The 27418-nt window shown below is 43.7% G+C and overlaps 1 protein-coding gene and 2 non-coding genes across 8 annotated transcripts in view; 1 reads left to right on the forward strand and 2 right to left on the reverse strand.

Annotated features, from left to right (window-relative positions):
- Positions 1 to 27418, forward strand: part of DNM1 (dynamin 1) — a 74259-nt gene that overhangs the window by 19737 nt on the left and 27104 nt on the right. For all 6 annotated transcript variants that reach the window (XM_069943266.1, XM_069943267.1, XM_069943268.1 and 3 more), the window contains exons 2-13: positions 7608 to 7681; positions 9835 to 9984; positions 10625 to 10828; positions 10915 to 11013; positions 11299 to 11459; positions 11935 to 12077; positions 12153 to 12288; positions 12374 to 12441; positions 14034 to 14172; positions 21389 to 21475; positions 24051 to 24121; positions 25103 to 25154. In XM_069943266.1, coding sequence (XP_069799367.1) covers positions 7608 to 7681; positions 9835 to 9984; positions 10625 to 10828; positions 10915 to 11013; positions 11299 to 11459; positions 11935 to 12077; positions 12153 to 12288; positions 12374 to 12441; positions 14034 to 14172; positions 21389 to 21475; positions 24051 to 24121; positions 25103 to 25154 — 1384 coding nt within the window. The remainder of the gene's footprint in view (positions 1 to 7607; positions 7682 to 9834; positions 9985 to 10624; positions 10829 to 10914; positions 11014 to 11298; positions 11460 to 11934; positions 12078 to 12152; positions 12289 to 12373; positions 12442 to 14033; positions 14173 to 21388; positions 21476 to 24050; positions 24122 to 25102; positions 25155 to 27418) is intronic.
- TRNAR-UCU (transfer RNA arginine (anticodon UCU)) lies at positions 767 to 852 on the reverse strand. Its single transcript is given in 2 exon segments — positions 767 to 802; positions 816 to 852. It is a non-coding gene; the product is annotated as a tRNA-Arg (tRNA).
- Positions 1750 to 1834, reverse strand: TRNAR-UCU (transfer RNA arginine (anticodon UCU)). The gene is given in 2 exon segments: positions 1750 to 1785; positions 1798 to 1834. It is a non-coding gene; the product is annotated as a tRNA-Arg (tRNA).

A 27418-nucleotide genomic window follows, 5' to 3' on the forward strand; every position in this document is an offset into this window, starting at 1 on the left:
ATCATCCTTATCCTTGGTTATAAATTGTTTCATATACTGACACACAACAATCCCATTGTATCCGAGGGGAGATCCATTTCCTTACAATTATTAATTTAGCATAGAATAACAATCTCAATATGCAATTAACCAAAAATTCACAAAATTATTTTGTGATTTTTTTTTAAAGTAACAAACCTAAATATTGTTTAAAGGGGTACTCCAGTGAAAAGCTTTTTCCCAGTAATTGAAACACATTACAAAGTTATATAATTTTGTAATATGCTTCAATCATCTATCTGCCCCCCTTCCCTATCTTTTTCCCTCTCAACCCCCTACCAGGAAGTGAAGTAAACTCCTCCTTACCTAATGACTGTTGACCCCAGGCTGCTCTGTGGCAGCCATTTTGTGACAATGACATCATCAAGAGGGAGGCGTGTCTAAGCCCTGTTAGGCCAGCCTCCCTCTGTCAGATGACTCAGGTGGCTTAGCTCTGAATGGCTCAGCAAGCTGTAAGCAATCTAACAGTTTTATAGAGTCAGTAAGACATCACAGGAGACAAAGTGCATCATGGGACAGCCCAAACCAGGAAGTGAAGAAAAAAGGAAGCTACCAACCAGAGCTTCAGGGACCTGGAAATCTCTCTGGCTCTGGCGGGATGGTAAATGTAAAAACTATGTTTATGATTGATTGGATATTGGTTTTTTTTTTTTTGTTTTTTTTACCAGAGTACCCCTTTAAAGTGACAAAGGATATTAGATATATTCGTTCCACCCAGAACAAAAGACAACTCTGGTGGGATTCGAACCCACAACCTTTGAATGTCTGCATGACACTAGAAGTCCAATGCGCTATCCATTGCACCACAGAGCCAGATTCTGCCACACATGAATGACCGTTTTTTCACCAAAGAATGTGATTTTTGTTATAAAATTTTATATTATTTGTTCGACATAATTCTATGGCTTTCATAGATTTAGTAACATTTGTTGGGCTGTCATGGCAGTAGTTGTACCCTTTCCCACTGCCATTATTCTCAGGAAGCCTGGTCCGACTGCTCAGCACTTCATGGTGTCAGCAGTTGGCCGTTTAGCCAATCAGTGGCTGAGACAGGAGACCACTGTGATCAGTGATTGGCTCAGCAGGCAACTCCTTATACTGACACCAACACCAGGAAGTGCTGCTCAGTGGGATCAGGCTCCATAAAAACAGCAGCAGCAGGGGAGTAGGGGAGGTGAGTATTTTTTTTTTCTTTTACAGCAGCCTGAGTAATCACAGTAGTGAAACAAGCTAAAACTTATGGAATAAAACTGGTTGTGGCGTCAAGAGATCCGTGCTCAAGTATATTGTAATAATGAACAACATAATACACGGTCCAGGTCGCACTGCACAATAATGGCAGCTCAGAAGGTCCAGGACCGATATACAAATGAGGTGACAACCGCTTATAGATCCTGTAATAGTCACCATGATGGTCGTCATTGAGGATCATTTTTCTGTGTACCTGGTTAGGTTTTTTTACATTTTAGGGAAGACTGTAGTAATGAAATGTTTGCAGACCTATATGGCGGTGATGTGTTTGGCTCAGCCGCACTTTATACTCAAACTTATGGTGTTGACAGGTTGAGGCTCCTGCTTGTTAATCCAAGCCGAAAATTACCTGGAACCGCAATGTCGTCATAGAACGCATGGATTGTTTAGAAGAGTCATTGGGATGAAATTCGGTATTTTTAGGACATAAGATACGTTAGGTCCCCCCAGTGCAAAATGCGACTCTGGTGGGACTCGAACCCACAACCTTTGAATGTCTACAGACACTAGAAGTCCAATGCGCTATCCATTGCGCCACAGAGCCAGCTGCTAGCAATACTTTAGAGACGCACAGATCACAGCTGACCTGCCCCTCATCGACAACTTAGGAGGTCAGGACATTGTTGTCGTACTGCATATATATTAGCAATCCTAGTGTATAAATAATAGTACCACATATGATGTGTATGTTTAAAGGGGTAGTGCGACGCTAATCATTTATTCACAAAATAACACATTAACCAACTTTGTAATGTGTGTTATGTTTGTGAATGTCCCCCTTCTCCGTGTTCCCCCCACCCACGCTAGACCTGGAAGTGTTGGTGCATTATACTTACCGCATTTGTGTCGACCTCCATCCGCCATCTTGGGACAATGACGTCGTCTTCGGGAGGTCGGCTAAACTGTTCCACCTGTCCATCATGCTGGCCCCCCTATGCCGCGTCATCAGCTGCTCAGCCGCGATTGGCTGAGCACAGTTATGCTCAGCCAATCGCGGCTGAGCAGCTGATGATGCGGCATAGGGGGGCCGGCATGAGGGACGGATGGAGCAGTTCGGACGGCCTCCCGAAGACGACGTCATTGTCCCAAGATGGCGGACGGAGGTCGACACAAACACAAACACTTCCAGGTCTAGCGTGGGTGGGGGGAACACGGGGAAGGGGGCCATTCACAAACATAACACACATTACAAAGTTGTATAACTTTGTAATGTGTGTTATTTTGTGAATAAATCATTAGCACCGCACTACCCCTTTAAATAACAAGACATAGTGTATATATAATATTATACAACATTCTACATAATTGTGAAAACTATTGTGCTCGTATAATATTACCAAACCTAGTGCATACACAGTGTAATATAATAGTGCCAAACACAGTGCATATATAATAGTGCCAAACACCGTGCATATATAATAGTTCCAAACACAGTGCATATATAATATTGCCAAACACAGTGTATGTATAATAGTGCCAAACCCCATGCATATATAATAGGGCCAAACACATTGTGTAGCACTATTATGTATGCACAATGTTGAATAATATTACATATGCACTATATGTGGCACTATTATATATGTACTATGTGTAGCGCTATTATATATGCACAATGTTGTGTAATATTTTATATTACACAATATTGTACATACTGTATATTAGAGTGCTACACATACAGAATTTATAATATAATAGTGCCACATATAGTACATATATATTAGTGCCACACATACAGCATATATAATATCACACAATATCTTGCATATATAATAGTGCCACGCACAGTACATATATAATACTGCCACATATAGTAGATATATATTAGTGCCACACATACAGCATATATAATATCACACAACATCGTGTATATATAATAGTGCCACGCACAGTACGTATATAATAGTGCCACACATAGTAGATATATAACAGTGCCACACACACAGCATATATAATATCACACAACATCGTGTATATATAATAGTGCCACGCACAGTACGTATATAATAGTGCCACATATAGTAGATATATAATAGTGTCACATGTACAGCATATATAATATCACACAGCATTATGCATATATAAAAGTACTGAACATAGTGACTATGCTTTATGCCAAATAGCACTTTTTTTTATGTTCCATAAAGTGATAGAAGATGGATTTTTTGTGACAGTCGTGGTATATGATGTGATGCGTCATAGTCAGCTGATCCTCTGTTTATAACCATAGTATGAGTAAAGATACCTTGCAGTCACTGTATATAAGAGAAACATACTGGAGTCAATGCTTCCTTATATATCCATAAACAGATAGATATACATACTAGATAATGAACCTGTCCAACCCCCCTCTCACCACGGGCCATAAAGCACCCCCCCCGCCTCTATAGTAGATACCCACTTAGATCCCTATGTACATCTATATACATATGTATATACAGGCTTGTGTACTACAGTCACACCGCCGTCTTTCTCCTACTCCTCCTATCCCAGGCTCGCACTCTATTTTTCTGTTCTCTAATCCGGCTTTACCTTAGGTGCAGATTGATGTTGTGCACAACAAGATTACTTTACCAGATAGCCTGGGATTATACAGTCACAGCCCCTGCTCATCTGTGTAAGTTCAGAGGTTAAAGGGAACAGCGCCTTGCTAGGCTCCTGTATTAGACCTTTATAACTGTAACGTAATAATATTTTCTTATCATACAGGAGTCCACATTGTTAAGACTATACTATATACTGTAGCCTTAATAGCCTACAAGGGATTTCCTGCTCTGAAGGACCCAACATGTCTGTTCATACTGTCAATAACCCTTATAGATAACCTATATAGAAGACTCATTCATTCCAGCTGGAACGTTGTAATTCTTCATCTCCTGTCTTGATTGGCTGGACTGAGTAAACATGGACAGTGCAGGGGGAAAAAAGGAAGTGACTGCAAGAGCTGTCCATTACATAATACACACAGTAGTATGGCTACTATGGTTAGCGTGATTCACACCTTGATGCAAACAAGATGCGTTATAAAGACGCATAAAGCTGGAGAAGGTTACAAAAGCAAAAACGTGGCGGTAGATCAATCCATGGTTATGCTAACATTCAGAGCCGAGGTGCCAATATACACAAAGACAGAAGGAGACAGTGCCATACATTGTGTAGTGGTCATGCTGGGTTACTGCAGCTCAGCTCACATTCAGCTCAATGGAAGTTGGGCTGAAGTAATCGAGCATGACCACTACACCACCCAATATTTGTCTCTGTGACGTTTTAAAAGTTTTTTTTCTAAATGACAGACAGGGCCAGACTGAAACTAAAAAGCAGCCCTGGCGCACAAACCCCTTCAGCCCACAAACCATATTGCCCCCTCCACTATACCATGGAGACATAATGGTGCATATTGTGTGCTGCAGTGTATTTTACTTTACTATTCACCATCAACACAAGAAGGAAAATAAAACTTCTGTTCAAACAGGTAGAGGCCTACATTCACTTCAGGGTCAGGATAAACTGTGTGCTACCACTATACAAGCACCAATATCATCTATACTACCATACAGTGACCATATGGTGGACTAGGTCAACACAGGCTCTGCAGAGTATTATCCTACTTCAGACTAGATGGGAGATGTGTATACTAAATATAACAGCATCATGTATACTGGGCCCCCTAGGCAACCCACAGGTTGGGGAACATTAGCTGCCTGTAAGGGTGTAAACTGTCCAGAGCAGCAATGCAGGGAATGTGCTGTGTTTTATGCTGTCATGTGACTTTTGACCTACCTGACCTCCCTCTCCTAGCATTGTCATCCTTCCTACACCGAAAGAGTGATCCAACTTTAGTCAGAGCTCTCACCAGACCACAGCAGTCAGATAGGGAAGAAGACACATGGTAAGAAGAGGGGGCAGAACCAAAGCTGCGAGGTCCCAATATGATCAGTTCAGGACCTTGCCTGCACTTGCCAGGCCTGCACTCAACACAATCGCCACTGTCCTGCTGATCACACATGGTGATATTTTGTTATACAGCTGTAGCAGGGATGGCAGCTCTCTGCCAGCTTTCAGATTAGTTACACATAGAGCAGACAGCCAACTGATTTGCAATCTGTGCGGCCCACCAGGAATCTGCCCTGTACTACAGATTGTCAGTCCGGGCCTGATGACAGGTATGCTTTAAATAACCCAAGGGCCAGGAGCCAGATCAAAGGAAAACCAATAGATCTATTACTCTGGCATGAACAATAACCACTGATAGCAAATGGCTTCATGTTAAAAGGCAGGAGATTTCCTGCCATCAATAACAATCAGGACAATTTTGTTGCCCCAAATAAACAGTGGTTGAAGAACATGAAGACTTGAACTTTGTTGCCCCAAATAAACGGTGGTTGAAGAACATGAAGACTTGCATTTTGGAATGGCCCAGTCTGAGCCTTCACCTTATAGAGATGCCTAACCTGCAGAAGGCAGTATACACTGGCATCCCGGCAATATGGATGCACTGAAACACATTTGCAGAAGGGACTGTCATAAATTCCTCCTCAATGTTTGTGACATTTGGCAGAAGTGATCGTTGCTAAAGGGAGATCTATAGGTTATTATAATCTGGAATGATTTTCTCCCTGCACTATGGATGTTTACACCCAATACAATACAAACAGCTCAATTATTTTGGTATAGTGTGCTTCTCTATAATTGTGAGCAGTGTGTTACTAGACTATTGCACATAGTTTATTTTTTTTAGTTATTTTAACCCTATAGCACGATGCACACAGCACTGTGAGCCAGAGGCGTCTGTGGCAGGTTTTCTGTCTCTAAGCACATGACACCATCGCTCAGTTTCCTGGCTGGGAACCTGAAGACAATGAATAATTGAGTGGTTTTGTGTGAGTAGACGCGGCTCCTGTACAATGCGAGGAACACACATGATCCCGCGCTATCGATTAGGTTGCAGAGAGGAGAGATGTATAGAATTATAGGATCATTATTGTGCGAGGACTCAAGCTGAACAAGATGTCAATCAGAAGGGTATTAGAGGAATGATCAATAACACTGTGCAAGTCTCAGGAATCAAATGCAGTTATCTATAAGGAGCTGGTATATCATAGCTTTATATGCCCTGTCATATTGTATAGTATGCAGGATATATGACAATCTGAACAGGTAGTGCTGCAGTGTAAAGTATAAGGGAGGGAGCCGGGAAGCAGCGTGACCTGGGATCTATGTGAACCATCCTGTGATAACATCTATACAGTCACATTATCTCAGTATCACAGTACTCTCAGAATTACATTACACTCTCCAGGTCATTGTACAAAGCATTGGGGTGAATAGTGCAGCTTACGCTTAAAGGGATTCTGACTCCGTGCATATAAGTAGCCTTGAACAAGATATCATTTTAGTAATATAGTTTTTATACACTGTTAAAGGGGTATTCCAGCGAATATTTCTTTTTACTTTTCTATAATAAAGTTATATAACTTTGTAATATGATTTTATTGAAGGGGTGGTCCGGAGAAAAAAAAATGCTTTGATATCAACTGAGGGCAGAAAGTTGTATAGATTTGTAAATGACACCTTTAAAAAAAAAAAAAAAAAAAAATCTCCAGTCTTTCAGTACTTATCAGCTGCTGCATGAAGTGGTGTATTCTTTCCAATCTGACACACTGCTCTCTGCTGCCACCTTTGTCCATGTCAGGAACTGTCCACAGCAGGAGCAAATCCCCATAGAAAACCTTTACTCCTCTGGACATGCACAGGAGCACATTTCTCAGGAGTACCCATTTAATTTTTTTTTCTTAATTTTTACACCGAGTGGCAGCAGTAATGGGCAACACAGCACCTCTGCCTCCACCAATGGCTGTGTCGGGAACTGCAGGGCTGCTGAAGCTCTGGTTCCAGGACAGTTACATATTGCTAGTCCTGCTGCATGCAGCGTTACTGATACTGAGCCTCCCCAGCATGTTAGCATTAGAAGACATTAATAGAGGAATGATGAACTTAAAGGGCCGCATGACTGATCCAGAGATCTTTAAGCCATTTGATAGGCTCCCTAAACAAGTGGTAATCCATGAGATCTGTGCTCATTTACAGAACCTTACAACCCATCTATGGAGGGATCTATTAAAAATGAAAAAGAGAGGGATCGGGCATTGATATGCAGCATTCCTGATCCTTCTTTCCCCCAAGCTCATCTGTCAGAGGAAAGTCGGGAGACCCACCCACCCGACCTATAATATAGTCAAGAAAAATTGACTTGGGGGATGGACATATAGAGAACATATTTGCTTCTATTATTCATCTTCTGTCTTTGTCTATTTCAGGGATTTTTTGCCCCGTGGATCTGGAATTGTCACCCGTAGACCCCTCGTTCTGCAGCTGGTGAACAGCACTACAGGTGAGAACAATACAAGAACATGGAGGGTATTGGACGGTAGCTATGGTCCTCAAAGGTCGGCATGCAATGGCTGAATGTTACTATGTGCTACACTACTGGCTCTCCTCATCTAACGCATCTCTTTTATCCAATTTGGGGGTCATCCTATTATGCATGTGTGGCCCCTTTAAGAATTTCAACATGTGCCACCATGGTGGTGTCATTCTATTTAGATCATCATTTTGTCTCTGGTTATTGGCAAATATATAGGCCTCCCATCTTCTTTATGTACTGTCCTCTCTGTGTACTAAGGCTGGCATGTCTCACAGCTTGACCACAGCCATGTACCGCGGTTTTTGGTGCCTGTTTGGGGAGAGACCTATGCACTTTAATAGTACTATAATAAATGGTGGGAAATCATGTGGTTATCACTATTATAGGGGCCCTGTGGTTATCACTATAATGGGGGTCCTGTGGTTATCTCTATAATGGGGGTCATGTGGTTTTCACTATTATGGGGGTCCTGTGGTTATCACTATTATAGGGGCCCTGTGGTTAACATTATTATTGGGGGTCCTGTGGTTTTCACCATTATGGGGGTCCTGTGTTTATCACTATTATGGGGATCCTGTGGTTATCACTATTATGGGGGTCCTGTAGGGATCACTGTTATTGGGATCCTGTGGTTTTCATTGTCATGGGGTCCTGTAGGGATTTTTATCATCATGGGGTTCTATTATGGGTAACCTGGTATGGGGCCATGTAGGGATCACTATTATGTGGGTCCTGTGGTAATCACTATTATGGGGGTCCTGTGGTAATCACTATTATGGGGTCCTGTGGTAATAACTATTATAGGGGGTTGTGTGGTTGGGAATGTTTTGGGGGTCTTGTGTTATAGGAATTCTGTAGAGATCTTAGTTATGGGAATTCTATGGTTTTCACTGTCATTGTAGTTCTATAGGGATCACTGTTATGAGGATCCTGTGGTTTTAATTGTTATGGGAATCCTGTAGGGATCACTGTTATGGGGATCCTGTGTGTTCTTACTGTCATGAGGTCCTGTTGGTATCACTGTTATGGGGATCCTGTGTGTTCTGACTGTCATGGGGCCCTGTAGGGATCACTGTTGTAGGGGCCCTGTGGTTTTTATGATCATGAGGTCCTGATATAGGGAACCTGTGTTTTCTTACTGTCATGGGGCCATGTAGGGATCACTGTTATGGGGATCCTTTGTGTTCTTACTGTCATGAGGTCCTGTCGGTATCACTGTTATGGGGATCCTGTTTGTTCTTACTGTCATGGGGCCCTGTAGGGATCACTGTTGTGGGTATCCTGTGTTTTTTATGATCATGGGGGCCTGCTATAGGGAACCTGTCACGGGGCCCTGTAGTGATCACTATTATGGGGTTCCTATGCTTTCGATTATCATTTTATGTTCATAGTTCTCGGCTTTTAGAGAATCTCTAGTTTCGGGCCTGGTCTGTTATCAGCATTCCCAGTTTCCGTCTTATCTCTCTCTGCCTCTTGCTTCTTCCTTTCCTAATTTCCCCCTGACCCGGAAACCAATGCAGAGGATATGTAATATTAGTAGATTTCAGGGTTGTTTCCAGCTCATTGTCAGCACCAGTGACGTGTGACGTGTTATTAGATAGCGCTGCTTCCTGTGCACCCAGACAATCGCTTTCTCCATGTTTAGCCCGGAAGAAAACCTGTCATGACCGAGACTCTTCCCTGTAGATGGAAGGCTACCTGGCTTGTAATATAAATGCATTAGACCTTGGAGATATTCTGTCATCTTATGTGTACATATTAGAGATGAGCGCAACTCCAGCATGCTCAAGTCCGATCGTGCAGCATTTGATTACCGGAGGCTGAAGAAGTTGGATGCAGCCCTAGAGAGTCCGGGAAAACATGGATACAGAAATAGGCTATAGGCCACATGTTTTCCAGGACTCCCTGGGGCTGCATCCATCTTCTTCAGCCACCGGTAATCAAATGCTGTGCTCATCTCTAGTAAAGATCAAAAGTTCCCAATAAGTCATCGAGTTGTCTTATTCTGTCACGTTATATCTCTTATTGTATAAGATGCCTTCAGCTACTGTAATAGTTCAGGTCCTACTTTTATGTCTATGTAATATATTTTTATACAACGCTATGTAACTGTATTCCAGAATATGGGGAATTCTTGCATTGTAAAGGGAAAAAGTTCACGGACTTTGAAGAAATCCGGATGGAAATTGAGGCGGAAACTGACAGAGTCACTGGGTCTAACAAGGGCATCTCTCCCGTGCCAATAAACCTTCGGGTGTACTCTCCAAATGGTGAGTTTAGGGATCATGTGGGGAAAGACCTAGTCCTTCTTGTTCGCATTCACTTCCACCTTAAAGCTAATGTATGACTAGGTACATTGCTTTGTGTTTTTACATGAACAGAATCAATGGAGCCATGTCACAGAGGGGAGGGGAGATCGTCACACCCACCCCCAGTGCTTCATGCCGGAATAGACCATGATGTAAAAAAACACAAATCGATGTACCTAGTGATACATTCGCTTTAATTGATGTCCCTCTGTGTATGGCAGACCCTCCCTGAGGTTGGCAATGGGCTGAGGTTTAAGTTTTTTTTCCACCGAAGTGACTGTAAGATGGTGGTGGGGTGACGGTGAACACTTTCCGTGTTTTCATGTAATCCATTGTGTTGAACAAACTTGCCGAACGTTGAGGTTAAGCTGAACCCGTCGCTCACCATTTGACTCCTAGTGGCTGGAGAAGTTGGATGCAGCCCTAGGTAGTCCTGGAAAATGTTGACAAAGCCTATGGCCTATGGCTGTAACCATATTTTCCAGGACTCCTTAGGACTGCAACCAACTTCTCCAGCCACTGGGAGTCAAATGCCGAGCGTTCAGGTTCAGCACGTTTGCTCAACACTAGTAATCTATATTATTTTTTGTTTTCCCCTTAGTGCTTAACCTGACCCTGGTCGACCTCCCGGGTATGACTAAAGTCCCAGTAGGCGACCAACCTGCAGATATTGAGGCCCAGATCCGTGATATGCTCATGCAGTTTGTGACCAAGGAGAACTGCCTCATCCTCGCCGTATCTCCAGCTAACTCCGATCTGGCAAACTCTGATGCCTTGAAAATCGCCAAAGAAGTGGATCCCCAAGGTTGGTCCGGCAGACCCCGTTTTGCATTTCTTTTGCTCAGCCGTTGGCAGATTCAGTCTATAAGACACGTCTGGTCTCTTTTGCAGGGCAGCGCACAATAGGCGTCATAACCAAATTAGATCTGATGGATGAAGGGACCGATGCTAGAGATATTTTGGAAAATAAACTGTTACCTTTGAGGAGAGGTGAGGAACCATTTCTTATGTTACCATGGTCAGAACTAGTCATCCACAACAGAACATTGGTGGCCCTTAAAATTACTCAGGCCTTATGTCAAGGATGGAGAACCTATCGCCCTCCAGCTGTTGCCAAACTACAATTCCCAGCATGCCTGGACAGCCGAAGGCTGTCCAGGCATGATGGGAATTGTAGTTTGGCAACAGCTGAAGGCTGAAGGCTCCCTATCCTCGCCTTATGTTGTCTCTAGTCATAGACCAGGCCTCACCATTCATTGATATGGTCTACAACAGGTTACATTGGAGTGGTGAACAGAAGTCAGAAGGACATAGATGGCAAGAAGGATATCCAAGCCGCTTTAGCTGCCGAAAGGAAGTTCTTCTTGTCACACCCAGCTTACCGACAATTTGCTGACCGCATGGGGACCCCGTACTTACAGAAAATTCTCAATCAGGTAAATAAAGACTCTGTAAAAGGGGACACATTTCCTGAGCTTCTTCTCTACTTTGTTAACAGCATTTAAAAATATGCTTTACAGCAGCCACAGGGAAAGTAGTAGTCAATAGTCTGTGAACCTATTAACTTTTAAGGGAGACTGTGGTGGGCATGCTTAGTGACCTGTGCAGAAGTCATTGTGTAGGTTAGGGGAGAAGGCTGACCTCTGACTATTATCTATAATAAATTATCTATATAGTCATGTATAGCCACCTGGTGAAATGATTTCTCTACAGAACAGGAAGTTGTATCATATTATTAGGCTTAGTGGCCAGAAGGAAAACTGCAAGGTTTCAGGATTATCTTAAAAAATACTTAGTAAAATATATCTATTTGATTTAAACAATAAATCATCTTCTGATGACACGTTACCTTTAAGGTGGTGGGGTCGAAGGACATTACTATTCACCTTTTTTCCCGACTATTTTTAATAGCAACTGACCAATCACATTCGGGACACTCTGCCGGGGCTGCGGAACAGGCTGCAGAGCCAACTTCTCTCCATTGAGAAGGAAGTGGAGGAGTATAAGCATTTCCGTCCAGATGACCCGGCCCGTAAAACCAAGGCTCTTCTTCAGTGAGTAGTGGAGACCAGTCTGTCCCCTAATCCAGGCCCTTAGCGGGCGTCCTTCATCACCTCTTGTTCTTTCAGGATGGTACAACAGTTTGCTGTCGACTTTGAGAAGCGCATTGAGGGCTCCGGGGATCAGATCGATACTTATGAGCTTTCTGGTGGTGCCAGGATTAATCGAATCTTCCATGAACGTTTCCCCTTTGAGTTGGTGAAGGTATGAGTACGGCCTATGGTTGGTTGGTTCTCTTCTATAATATACATATAGTATACACTGCTATAATTCATTCTCTTGAACGCAGATGGAGTTTGATGAGAAGGATCTGAGAAGGGAGATCAGCTACGCCATCAAGAACATCCATGGCATAAGGCACGTATAGCATGCTGAATGGCTCGAAGTGGCATGTGTATTAGCACTATTGCGCTTCGCTCTCTGTAGCCCCCCCCCCCCATGTAGGACCTCATTTTCACCAACCCTACTGATACCCGTAAAGGTCCCTTTAGCTTGTGATGCCTCGCCCTTCTTAGAATCGTAGGCGCAGCCACTGGGAGAATAAGGCAGATGTGTAAAGCTTAGTCCTCCCTCAATCATCTCTTCATTGTACATATAAATGTATATGTCTATCGACATCATATTCATATATCATATCTGATATCATATTCATATATCAGGATCTGATGATTATACAGAGGTCCTGTTTATCTTTTCCTGCAGAAGAGCTGTGTCATTGTACATGCCTCAGCTGCTGCAGAACATCATAATACACCTAAGCTGTTGTACATCATAATACACCTCATCTGCTGCGGAACCTCATAATACACCTAAGCTGTTGTACATCATAATACACCTCATCTGCTGCAGAACCTCATAATACACCTAAGCTGTTGTACATCATAATACACCTCATCTGCTGCAGAACCTCATAATACACCTCAGCTGCTGCAGAACATCATAATACTACACACCTCAACTGCTGTACATCATAATACACATATCAACTGCTGCAGAACCTCATAATACACCTCAGTTGCTGCAGAAACTCAGGTTTGCCTCAGGCGGCAGAAACCCCAGAATCGGCCCTGACCTCAGCTGCTGCAGAACCTCATAATACACCTCAGCTGCTGCTGCAGAACATCATAGTACACCTCAGCTGCTGTAGAACATCATAATACACCTCATCTGCTGCAGACCGTCATACTACACACCTGAGCTGCTGCTGCTGCAGAACCTCATAATACACCTCAGCTGCTGCAGAACCTCATAATACACCTCAGCTGCTGCTGCAGAACATCATAGTACACCTCAGCTACTGTAGAACATCATAATACACCTCATCTGCTGCAGAACATCATAATACACATCAGTTGCTGCAGAACATCATAAAAAACCTCATCTGCTGCAGAACCTCATAATACACCTTGGCCGCTGCAGAACCTCATAATACACCTCAGCTGCTGTAGAACATCATAATACACCTCAGCTGCTGCAGAACGTCATAATACACACCTCAGCTGCTGCAGAACATCATAGTACACCTCAGCTGCTGTAGAACATCATAATACACCTCAGCTGCTGCAGAACATCATAATACACATCAGTTGCTGCAGAACATCATAATAAACCTCACCTGCTGCAGAACCTCATTATACACCTTGGCCGCTGCAGAACCTCATAATACACCACAGCTATTGCAGAACCTCATGATACACCTCAGCTGCTGCAGAACCTCATAATACACCACAGCTGTTGCAGAACCTCATGATACACCTCAGCTGCTGCAGAACCTCATAATACACACCTCAGCTGTCAGGATCCCCAATGTATTCAAACTGCCTTGTGGCTACCAGTGGCGTTGCCTTATTAGCCAGATTGTTAACCCCTCAAGCTCATGACATTGCAGTGACTGGTGGGTAACGCTGTATATTCTCCTTATTACCTGCCTCACTTTGTCGGGTGTTTAGAACTGGGCTCTTCACACCTGACATGGCCTTTGAAACCATCGTCAAGAAGCAAGTGAAGAAGATCAAAGAGCCGTGCTTGAAATGTGTCGACATGGTCATTTCCGAGCTTATCAGTACCGTTAGACAGTGCACCAAGAAGGTAACCCTTCTGGACCGAGAGCCGGACGTTGCAACGGTTCCATTATATGTCATATCCCAACCTCAGCATGATCTGAGGACGCAGCCAGTCAGAAAGCACAGAGCTCTGCGGTCCGGCTGGCTGAGTCTCCTCTACTGAGCATGCTCCTTACAGTATAGTCCTCTCTCTTTGGCCTTGTGCATGAAATAAGTATCATGAAAAGGGGCCATAAAGCCACCGGTATGGTGAGAGTGTGTGAAAGAATACGTGTGCATTGAGGTGTTCTTTATAGTCTCCAATCAGAGTGTATTATAGCCTGGGGTTATCCAGGATTAGAACACCATACTTGCTTTCTTCCAGAAACAGCGCCACTCTTGTTGTCAGTTTGTGTGGGGTATTGCAACAGGGGTGGCGTCTTTGTAAGAAATCATCTATGTTTCTCTTATCCCGAAAAAACCCTTTAAACAAGTTGTCCATATTTAGAAACAAGTTCCAGCAATGTGAGCTGAGTTGTAATACCAGATACAGCCTATAGACAAGGGTGGCGCTGTTTCTAGAGCAAAGATAAATAAAAGAAAATCACACTACTTTTTCTGATCATGGACAACCCCTTTAAGTGTAAGAGTAAGCTAAGAATAGTTGCTAGGTACATGTAAGGCCGTACTAGAGTAGCGAAGGTAGGGTCGTTCTTACCTTTAGCAGTAGTGTAGTCCCTGCCTACATCCTTCCATTACTTGTCATTACTTCCTGGACAATTTATATCTCTCTATCCCTATCTTCTACACTCTTCTGTCTCTCTTTGTCCTCTTCTGATGTCGCAATGCCTCATACACCAATAAGAATCGATCGCAGGGTAAGGACACGCGCTGTGTGCAAAAATCGTGTGGACTTAAGGGTACAAACACACACACCATATATGCAGCGTATTTACTGCTGCGATACGCAGCAAATACGCCGCAGATACGCAGCAGATTAGATCTAAACTGAACACAGCATCAAATCTGCACCATCAAATCTGCTGCAGATCTGCTGCGTATTTGCTGCTTATCTGCTGCGTATACGGTGTGTGTGTTTGTACCCTGAGGGTGCCCTCACACATACCGACTCGCAGCAGAAAATTCCCTGCGAGTTTCTGCTACGAGCCGAGGTCCTGGAAGGCCCCTATCACTACATACAAGCAGTGGTCTGAAAGACCGCTGCGTGTATGTAATGCAGCTGCCCCCTTAACCCCTTCGGCTCCCGCACCGCTGTCTCCATACATTACCTGGCTCTGGCTGCATGGGGTCCCGGGGTCCTGCTCTGCCGCCCAGCCAATCAGTGTGTTGCCCAGCCGCAGCCACTGATTGGCTGGGCGGCAGAGCAGGACCCTGGGACCCCGTGCAGCCAGAGCCAGGTAATGTATGGAGACAGTGGTGTGGGACCGGTGCGGGAGCCAAAGGGGTTAAGGGGGCGGCTGCATTACATACACGCAGCGGTCTTTCAGACCACTGCTTGTATGTAGTGATAGGGGCCTTCCAGGACCTCGGCTCGTAGCAGAAACTCGCAGGGAGTTTTCTGCTGCGAGTCGGTATGTGTGAAGGCACCCTAAATGAAAGTTGCCAAACTAGGTCGCCACATTGGGACGTCGATCAATTTCTGCTAATGACCCACAAGACATTCGTAGCTGAGAGTCGAAATAATGTGCGTTTCGGAAGAGGGAATACTATACATCCTCTTAGGTTTAGTTGCAAAGCAGCCGGCTTCCTTTTTGCCACGGTCCCTATAAAAAGAGGGACAGATCTGCCTTATTCCCCCCATCTCCCAGTGTTTGACCCTATGACTCTGAAGGGTTAGGCTAATGGAGAGCTTTACTGTGGTAGACTCTAATGTCAGAGAGAAATGCTATCATAGTCACATTGTTGGGGGTTCAGGAGCTAAGATATTGGGAGACCGGGTGGTCTCTTAATGTGGGACCACTGTCCCATTGAAGGTTTCCATAATACAGCATATAATGGAGTGGTGCCCATCGGAGTTGGGGGCGTAACAGAGAGAATTCCACTACTGTGACTATGATGACATGTCTCATTGCAGTCTACCATAGGAAGTCCCCTTTAAATACCCCTCTCCCTCTTCACCCGCTCCCGAGCAGCGCCTTTCATTTTGCCTCATGTATTTCTCTGTGTTTTCTCACCCTCCTGTGTCTCTCTCACCTGTCTCTTTCCTCATTGCGCTCTTCTCTACCTTCTCTCTGCCCGTCTCCCCTCTTGTCTTGATGTATGTCCCGCACCCCCTTTGGGGTTCACCTTGGATTGCACAGGACTGGACTCTTCACGCCTGACCTCGCTTTTGAAGCCATTGTGAAAAAGCAGGTGCAGAAGCTGAAGGAGCCGAGTCTGAAGTGTGTGGATATGGTAGTAAGTGAGCTGATCTCCACCATCCGAAAGTGTAGCGAAAAGGTAAAAAAACCACAAAAAACATACGGGGGGCTCCTTCAGCCAGACGGATGTGTGTTCATAAGTGTGTCCAGAGATCCTGCGTGGACCAGAGGGGTCAGCAACATATATACCTGTCCATCTATTAGCCATAGACTCCCAACATGTCCATTACAGACCACCCAGACATATACTGTATATGCACATGTATCCAGAGATGCAATACCAGACAAGGACAAGGGTGGCACTGTTTCTTAAAAGCAACAACAAAAGATACACACTACTATTAACAGGTTTTGGAAATTAAGGTAGCTTTAAAGCTTTAAAGAAGAAGTCCGGCGAAAATTTTTACTTAAGTATTGTATTGTCCCCCAAAAGTTATAGAAATCACCAATTTAGACTTATTACAGGAAATGCTTAAAAAGTGCTTTTTTCCTGTACTTACTACTGCATCAAGGCATCACTTCCTGGATAACATGGTGATGTCACTTCCTGGATAACATGGTGATGTCACTTCCTGGATAACATGGTGATGTTACGAACCGCCTCCCAGAGCTGTGCGGGCTGTGGCTGCTGGAGGGGATGATAACAGGGGGTCACTGAGGGACACAGGGCACTGGAGGGACACTGAGCATCCCTCTGCCATCATGCACGTGACGTTTTCTTTTGTACAGAGTTTTAAGTTAGTTGTCTGAGATTAGAAAAATAATAAGTTTGCTTTTTTTTCCAGAAAGAGCGCCATTCTTAAGTATAGGCCATTCTGGTTAATGATGCAATACCAAACACAGCCTCTAGACAAGAGTGGCGCTGTTGCATCCTGACCATAGTTTATGATGCAGAAGGTAAAGGGGCTTAGCTGTTGTTCAGCTTTCAGTAAGGCCCACCATGGGGCACAGAGCTTGGTGTACACGCTGTTCTCTTACCCCCTATGGCAATCTATTCACTAATGGAACATGAAAAAGAGATTATTGATTCTGCTAAACTCAATACCGAATAAGATCATACCCACTGCCAGCTGGACTCTATAACGGGAACGTATTTCCCACTCAGCATGAACTTTGCATTTTATCCGGCGTAGGAAGGCAATATTGTCTGTTTAAAAAATCTATGTGGTATAAACTGTGGCGGAGAACGGCCGCCCGAAGGGCAAGAATAGAAAAAGGCAATGATAACAAATAATGCAAAAAAAAAAAGCTAAAAGGTCAATGCAGAATCTCATAACGGAAAACTCTCCGAGCTTAGATGACCCTTTTCTATAACATTTTCCTCCAGTGTGCGCAATTCTTATTTTTGGCCACAGGGGGCGAGATTACACAGAGCACATTGCTTATTTGAGTAATTTTAGCCGTCCTCCATCTTCTCCTGACAAAGTGCATTGCACTGCAGGCGATGGCTGCAGGCGACAGACTGTACGGCTGTCAGTGCATAATGCGAGTTGCAACCCATTTAGACTGCAAACAAATTTGATCAGGACAACTGGAAATGTTCATTTATTTATCAGAATTCATCTAAAAAGAGAAAAAAAAGTTTACAGGTCACTAATGGGGAGAGATTCTGGCTTGACATGTAATCCCCAGTCATGTTTAAAGGCTTTTGATAGGTCACACATTGATTTGAAGCTATGTCCAGTAGGTGGCGATGAGGAGCAAGCTTTTTCCTACTTTGCATATTTATTTTTCCCATGGAGCATTGCATGATATTTAAGTTTGGCTCTCCTCAAGGAGTTTATACACTGGGCACCCATAGTCCATCCCTGTCCTACGATGAAGGTATACACAGTATATATATTTGAAGAGTACCATAGACCTCTCTGGCTCCATACAGGATGGAGTACTATATGTATGTGACGGATCGGGGCTGTGGTTCTTTGTAGGTTATCCTCTTATGAGATCTTAGGGCGATAGTCTTTATAGGGGGAGAAAGACTGTGTGCACTTGGTGGATGAAGCATGCTGGTGATGTGATTCTTGCTTAAGGTGGCGCCACTTCATTCAGATACACAGGGGCAGGCTCAGACAACTCTATCATTCTCTAATCTGCCCCCATACTGGGGCACTTGCTCAGTAATCCATGAGGTACTCATTTAGTATAGGATGTAACATGCAGCAATTCTATACCTTGTAGTCCACCAATCCCAAATAATACAGCAGCTCATAGGTGTAACCAGAGCTATAGCAGCTGCTTTGGGGTCCATTGTACCTTATAATAGGGAATCCTAATTTATTGGCTTTCTGCTCTCTACCACTACTATGTGGTTTCTCAGATCCATGGCGCTGTTATTTATCACTAGGCTTTAGGGGTCAATTACATTTTCTGTACCACTACAACAGATGATAGATTTCAATGTGCCTGCCCCTGAAAGATCTCCATATTCCTTGGAAATGGGACTATATATGTGTTATTGTGGCGTGTAGTGCATTTATGATGTTTGTGGTGTTCTCTGCATGCAATATTGCTTTCTGTGTACCTTTACTTTGGAAAGAAATGCCATTTACAAATCAAGTTCTTAAAGGAGGATTCTGTTGAAACCTAACTTTTCATATGTTGCTGCCCATGGTGAGACTAAAAATTCCTTCTATACTGGTTATTAACTATTCAGTGTCCTTCCCCCAGTTCTAAGTTGCTGCTTTCTGCTGTAAACATAAAAATCTGTGTGTGAGCCTTTCTCTGTGATTCCCCCTCCCTTCTGCAGCTGCTACTGATGGACTCTCTGTGATTAACCCTCCTAGTATTACAAAGAAGCTACAATGTTGCAGATAAAGCCTGCCAGGGACTTGTTTACATTATCAGTCTCAGAAGGGAGGGGGAGGAGGGGGAAACAGAAAAGCTCACACACAGATTTTTGTGTCTTCAGCAGAAAGCAGCAGAATTGGGGGGAAAGGAGACTAAATAGATAATAACAAGTATGAAAGGAATTGTTAGTCTCACCATGGCCTTAACATATGAAAAGTTATGTTTGAGTGAAATACCCCTTTAAGGAACCTTCCTGCATTCAGGTCTCGTTCAGGGCCGATTGAAGGGTTTCTGCCGCCTGAGGCAAACCTCAGGCGGCCGCCCCGAGTGATAGCCGGCATCCCCCCGGAACCACAGCCCCCCCCCCCGCCGCCGCCGCCGCCATCTACTCACCTGTCCCACACCGCAGCCGGCCCGCGCTCTCCAGCTGTCTCCACATCCCGTCAGGTCCCGCGATGTCACCCTGCAGCTGTCACGGACCTCCAGGCTGTGGTGAGTGAGTGGGGTGATAGGGTCGCGCGGGGCGGTCCCTCGCGACCTGATCACCCCAGCGCGTCCCCCACCGACCCCGGGCACTCACCACAGCCTGGAGGTCCGTGACAGCTGCAGAGTGACGTCGCGGGAACAGACAGGATGTGGAGAGCGCAGGCGACGGGACAGGTGAGCGGCCGCTGTCATTTTTGTTAAGTGATACTTAACAAAAATGACAGCAGGGGGGACATAATGCCGCCCCCTGCCGGACCGCAAATTCTGCCGCCTGAGGCGGAAGGCTCATTCCGCCTCATGGCAGAAGCGGGCCTGGTCTCGTTGAAACCATAGGAAGAGTGGCAATTGATCATGATCTCCTTCACTAACCATTCAGAAGACTCACGTCTAGGCTCCGTCCATTGCCCATATGATCCAAATCCCAATAAATCCCAACAGTGCCTTCTTACGACTGAGCTAAATGGCATTACTTCTCTCTCGGGTCAATGAAATGTAATGATTTTGGAAACGCTATAGATCAGTCTTTTTTTCCCAGTATTTCCGAGCTGATCTAGAATTTCCTACCGTTATATGAGATGATTGGGGCCTTGATCACTGCTGAGGGTTCAGAAGCTGAGGAATCATAAGCGTACTGGAAACCTTGGATTGTCCCTTAAGGGAAGATTTGGGATTTCCTTGATAATCCGGATTCCAGTATAGTCTGTCCTGGCTTCTCCTTTAGGAAACAGGAAACCATGTTGCACTGTGAATTGCAGGGAATTTCGGCACAGTGGACAGGAAATCGCACAACAACAACTTCACAAACATATTTCATCTTTTCCAAAAATAATATGGGTAACAAATAATATGGGTAGAAGTGTTATTGCCGGGCATTGCCGCCTTTACCCACCGGGCCCTAAATCAAAGTGTTACCATTATACAGGAAGTACGGGAATACACTTAGTTCATTTCCTGGCAGCTGTAAGGGAAATGAGGGACTGTCCAAGCTCGGTGGCAGCAATAGCATACAGAGAGCCAGTATACTGGATCCTGATAAGGATGCAGGAGGACAATTCCAACTGTATCCACTAGGAGGCGCAGCACTATTTAATTTGATTTCTCCACTCCTTACTTTAGGTAGTTCCCCACTATTTTGCTGGGCCCTTAAAGTGACTGTACCACCAGGCCCAGGCTAAAGCACTGGAGGCAGTCTGATCCACGCTTAGTGGGAGGAAACCCTAGCCCCTCTATGATAGGGTTCTATTGATTCTAATGGAGTCACGTCATGGAGGGGCTGGGGTTTCTTCTCACTAAGGGTGGGTTGGCCCACCTCGAGTGCTTCAGCCTGGGCCTGGTGGTACAGTCCCTTTAATTGAATAAGACCCCATGTACATTTGGGAAAGTGGGAAGGGGTGAGCGTTTCTTTGGTTGCCCATAAGCAGCTGCAGGAGCAGATCTATCTCCATAGTATGTATGTCCTTGCTAGATGTCCCATGGGGTATCGAATACTCACACATTTCCTAAAGGTATCTCTATCCCCCATTGAGGTTGTGAGACGTCACTTGTTTAATTGACTTTGTTGAATATGAGAAATATTTCTCCCACACAGATCTGTGTTTCTTTCCACAGCTATGTCAGTACCCCCATCTACGGGAGGAGATGGAGAGGATTGTCACCACGCACATCCGGGAGAGAGAGGGGCGCACAAAAGACCAAGTACGAATCCGGAGATAGCTTATGTCTTATGTCCTGTATATAGTATAACATGTCTATAGAGCAGGGATAGCTTGTCTTATGTCTATACAGCAGTGATAGCTTGTCTTATCTCCTGTATATAGTATAACATGTCTATAGAGGGGGGGATAGCTTGTCTTATGTCCTGTATATAGTATAACATGTCTATAGAGCGGTTATAGCTTGTATTATGTCTATACAGCAGTGATAGCTTGTCTTATCTCCTGTATATAGTATAACATGTCTATAGAGGGGGGATAGCTGTCTTATGTCCTGTATATGGTATAACATGTCTATAGAGGGGGGATAGCTTGTCTCTCTCCTGTATATAGTATAACATGTCTATAGAGGGGGGATAGCTTGTCTTATGTCCTGTATATAGTATAACATGTCTGTAGAGGGGGGATAGCTTGTCTTATGTCCTGTATATAGTATAACATGTCTATAGAGCGGTTATAGCTTGTCTCTCTCCTGTATATAGTATAACATGTCTGTAGAGGGGGGATAGCTTGTCTTATGTCCTGTATATGGTATAACATGTCTATAGAGGAGGGGTTGATTGTCTTATGTCCTGTATATGGTATAACATGTCTATAGAGCGGGGATAGCTTGTCTTATGTCCTGTATATGGTATAACATGTCTATAGAGCGCAGATAGCTTGTCTTATGTCCTGTATATGGTATAACATGTCTATAGAGCGGGGATAGCTTGTCTTATGTCCTGTATATGGTATAACATGTCTATAGAGTGGGGATAGCTTGTCTTATGTCCTATATATGGTATAACACATGTCTATAGAGGGGGATAGCTTGTCTTATGTCCTGTATATAGTATAACATGTCTATAGAGCGCAGATAGCTTGTCTTATGTCCTGTATATAGTATAACATGTCTGTAGAGGGGGGATAGCTTGTCTTATGTCCTATATATGGTATAACACATGTCTATAAAGCAGGGATAGCTTGTCTTATGTCCTATATATGGTATAACACATGTCTATAAAGCAGGGATAGCTTGTCTTATGTCCTATATATGGTATAACACATGTCTATAAAGCAGGGATAGCTTGTCTTATGTCCTATATATGGTATAACACATGTCTATAGAGCAGGGATATATGTTTATATGACACACACTTTCAGCGCTACCCTGTATGGTTTTGTTCACACTCGCTAATTGTTATAGTGTTGGAGCTGCGTATCAGTAGAGTTGTAACCTGCTAACAACCTCAGTGTGCAAAAGGTCCTATGTTAATTTGTATCTGATCGGGCTCCTCAGTTGTATCGCTATATCCACATTGGTAGTGAAGCAATTTTACATAACACCAAGTTGATATATTCCTATACACAGTCACTCAGAATACTCTGTTAATTAGCTGCACCAGCTGTAAACTGCAGTGTGTTGATACCAATGTGGATATATAGCGATACAACTGAGAAGCGCAATCAGATACAAATTAACATAGGACCAATAGAGCGGTTATAGCTTGTCTTATGTCCTGTATATGGTATAATATGTCTATAGAGCAGCTTGTCTTATGTCCTGTATATGGTATAGCATGTCTATAGAGCAGCTTGTCTTATGTCCTGTATATGGTATAACACATGTCTATAGAGCGGTTATAGCTTGTCTTATGTCCTGTATATGGTATAACACATGTCTATAGAGCGGTTATAGCTTGTCTTATGTCCTGTATATGGTATAGAGTGGTTATAGCTTGTCTTATGGCCTGTATATGGTATAACATGTCTATAGAGTGGTTATAGCTTGTCTTATGGCCTGTATATGGTATAACATGTCTATAGAGTGGTTATAGCTTGTCTTATGGCCTGTATATGGTATAACATGTCTATAGAGCGCAGATAGCTTGTCTTATGTCCTGTATATGGTATAACATGTCTATAGAGCGGTTATAGCTTGTCTTATGGCCTGTATATGGTATAACATGTCTATAGAGCGCAGATAGCTTGTCTTATGTCCTGTATATGGTATAACATGTCTATAGAGCGGGGATAGCTTGTCTTATGTCCTGTATATGGTATAACATGTCTATAGAGCGGTTATAGCTTGTCTTATGTCCTGTATATGGTATAACATGTCTATAGACTGGGCATAGCTTGTCTTATGTCCTGTATATGGTATAACATGTCTATAGAGCGGTTATAGCTTGTCTTATGTCCTGTATATGGTATAGCATGTCTATAGAGCGGTTATAGCTTGTCTTATGTCCTGTATATGGTATAGAGTGGTTATAGCTTGTCTTATGTCCTGTATATGGTATAGCATGTCTATAGAGTGGTTATAGCTTGTCTTATGGCCTGTATATGGTATAACATGTCTATAGAGCGCAGATAGCTTGTCTTATGTCCTGTATATGGTATAACATGTCTATAGAGCAGGGATAGCTTGTCTTATGTCCTGTATATGGTATAACATGTCTATAGAGCGGGGATAGCTTGTCTTATGTCCTGTATATGGTATAACATGTCTATAGAGCGGTTATAGCTTGTCTTATGTCCTGTGCAGATTTATTACAGACTCTTCTCCTTCCACACAGGTCATGCTGCTGATTGACATTGAACTTGCCTACATGAACACAAACCATGAAGATTTCATTGGCTTTGCTAAGTAAGACGTCAGTTGCAGTACATTATATAACACTGACCATTTATATTCCAGCAATGAGTAGTCCTGGTACATTTCTTTCCTATCATCTCCTTCCCCCTCCTTTTACTTCCTTTCTTTTCCTTCCCCCTCCATTGCCCCTGTCCCCTCATGTTCCCCTCTTCTTTCCTCTTCATCCCTTCCATTTTGTTTTCCTTTCCTCTCATCTCCTTAGCCCACTTTTATTTCCTTTTCTTCTTCATTACCCATTTTACTTTCTTACCTCTTTCTTTCACTTCTTTCTTTCTTCTTCGTTTCTTTTCATTCCTTTCCCTTACATATTTCTTTTTCCTTTCCTATTTCCATATCCTTGTTCCCCCTCCCATCATCTTCCCCTTCCTTTTATTTCTTATTCCTTCCTTCTGTCCTTCCCGTTTTTCTTCTCCATTTTGGATTTCCTCTCTTCTCCATCTCTTCCCTTCCATTTCTCTCATCTCCTTTCCCCTGTTTTCTTTCCGTTTTCACCTCCTTACTACTTTTGTTTTCTTTCCTTACCCCATTTCACCTTCCTTTCTCTTTCCCCGATCCCTTCCTCCCCCCCAAAGTTACATAGTAACCTGTTACCTAGATCCATTATGTTCAATCTTTTATACTTATAAATCAGTTATCTAAAAAGCTTAGAATTAGGCCCATCCACTACCCTTCACCATCTTGCCGCAGCCGGTGACGCCATCAGCCAGATTATTTCTCATACAGTCTCCAGGGCAGCTGGTGACTCCACTACTGTAGCAGATACAGTGGGGGATTGTTGTAGATCCTCAATGGAAGGAGTTATAACACTGGTAAGATTGGAAAAACCTAAAAATTGCAAAATTAGGGCAATGGATCAACCAATCCTGCTTATTGGCACCATTTTATTTCTATTTCCTATAATCTGGTTGAAGGACCCTCAGTCTGGAAGGATCTGTAGAGACAGGTAACCAGATCATGTGCTTTTCATTGTAGTGCGCAGCAAAGGAGCAGCCAAATGAATAAGAAAAAAGCATCTGGAAACCAGGTGAGAACAGTCTATTCTTTAAGTATGGATGCCTGACTCTTACTGCAGATGCCTCTTAATACTCGTACATTAGACATACATAAAGTTTGCACTGTGTAGTCCACTGTGAAATCCACCTTTTCATCATTAATACTACCACGTAGGCATAGAGAGTCTCTGACAGCAGGTAGGGGGTGTATGTAGCAAACATGGGGCCCTATAGCAAAAATGGGTAGGCCTTGATCTGCTTCATTGTGCCAGGTGATGCTACCATGCCTGCACCATAACACCCTATGCAAGACAGACTGATTTGTAACATCAACATCCTCCATTCCTTGAGGAAGGAAAGATAACTCTACCTATGGCCTATTTCCCTCCACTGAGTTTACCTGTATATTTATACCACCCACATTATGAAGATATATGACATAACATAGATTTACTCCTCTGCATGGGTCCTATAGCAACCACAGAGGCATCTTCTATTGTGTATATTCCCTAGGTATCGTGTATTATTGTGCTGCATATAATCATTGGTTAGAGTGTGTTGTCTTCCATTCCCTATTGCAGTTGTAGCATGCAGTACCACTTGTCACCATTCACATGGTAAAACATTTTCCATAGACAGCAATGCAACAGCGCCCCCATCTAATAGAAAAAAAAATCTGGCGTATGAAATGCATAGTGTCATGGCAATAGGTTTTTAATATGACACTATGAAATGAATAACTATAACAAGTGATTTCTATAACCGGTGACAAATGCTATCCTCATCCGGCTGTGGTTATTTTTACTGTATCTAAGGTATAAGATTTCAGGCCTATGTGGGTCCATATCATTAAGCTACGACCATCTACAATGCAACCACACCTTGGCCAGACTTATGTGGGTAATATGACATCTGGCAGTGTCAGGCCGCCCATATCATTAAGCTACGGCCATCTACAGTGCAACTACACCTTGGTCTGCAGGCTTGGCACGTGTGCCCGTGTATGCGTGGGGTGAGAATGGGCCGGACGGGCATGTCATGCACGGGCTGTGGAATCTGCAGCGACTCATAACTGGATCTGCACCCGCGCTGCTAGTAATGTATATCCCTCTTCTTCTGCTCCCATCTCTCCTGTCCACTCTGCTGCTGTTGCTATGGTTACCCTGTGCAGGATGAGATCCTGGTGAGTAGTCAGGCAGCGGCTGACAGCGCAAGATGGAGGAAGTGCATCAGGGCAGCCATAGGCAGACCTCACCGTCACCCCAATACTCATTCGTATCCATTACATAGTCCTCATATCTTTCTTGGCGAGCTATGAAAAGCTGGGTTGTAGCTGTAACGGCGGCCATATTGGTTGTCATTCGGCTTTCCCAGAAAATATTGTCAGCCCAGGACCTGGAGGGATGTAAATCAGTATACACTGGTATGGCGGTGTATATATAAAATGTATCCTCACATAGCACTGCTAGTGTGTGACGTAGTCTGAGAATATGGAGGTATACAATATAAGGGTGATGTCTCTTTAAATGGACTCCACGCAGGCCCAGATGCACTGTCTCCTTGTGCTCAGCCCCCCCACCCCCGTGTGTTCTCATCTCCTCTCCTCCTGTTCCTTTCCTTCTATATACACCCCCTGTAAGATCGCCACCGACACAATTATAACCGCCCCATCAAGATTCAGGTCATGATGCTCCATTATTAACCTGGGGGCCATCTTAGTATTAGCATAACATCCAGACGTTCCTTGCAAATCCAGCTCTGGAGTCAGTCCACGTAATGGCGGTCTGTAGTTGCCAGGATATTAGCACATACACATAAGGAATATGGATTATATGGCCACACCAGCGTAGGGCGGCCATGTTTTTGCATCTATATGGCATCATAGTTCATGCTGTGGGTTAGGACCCTCATTCTGGGGCTTGGAGACCAAAATACTGCGTACTGTCCACAGTGGAAAATTGACACCTATCCACAATATAAGTCAACCCAGATTTGCATCGGGATTTGCCCACATATGAGATCTTCATTTCTGCCAGAAATACCCGACATGGGATCCACAGCAGAAATAAAAAATCTACAATTTATATGTTGTTCAGAATTTACACATATAGACCTACATGGTTATATATTATAGATATTGACTGACAATGTTATTTAAGAGTAGAGAAGGGGAACCTGCAGCCCTCTAGCTATTGCAAAACTACAATTCCCATCATGCCTGGACAACCAAGACTATGGCAGTGACTGTCCAGGCATTATGGGAATTGTAGTTTTAAAGGAATATGTTTATAACTGA

This window comes from Dendropsophus ebraccatus, chromosome 10 (assembly GCF_027789765.1).
Source record: "Dendropsophus ebraccatus isolate aDenEbr1 chromosome 10, aDenEbr1.pat, whole genome shotgun sequence".
NCBI lineage: Eukaryota > Metazoa > Chordata > Amphibia > Anura > Hylidae > Dendropsophus > Dendropsophus ebraccatus.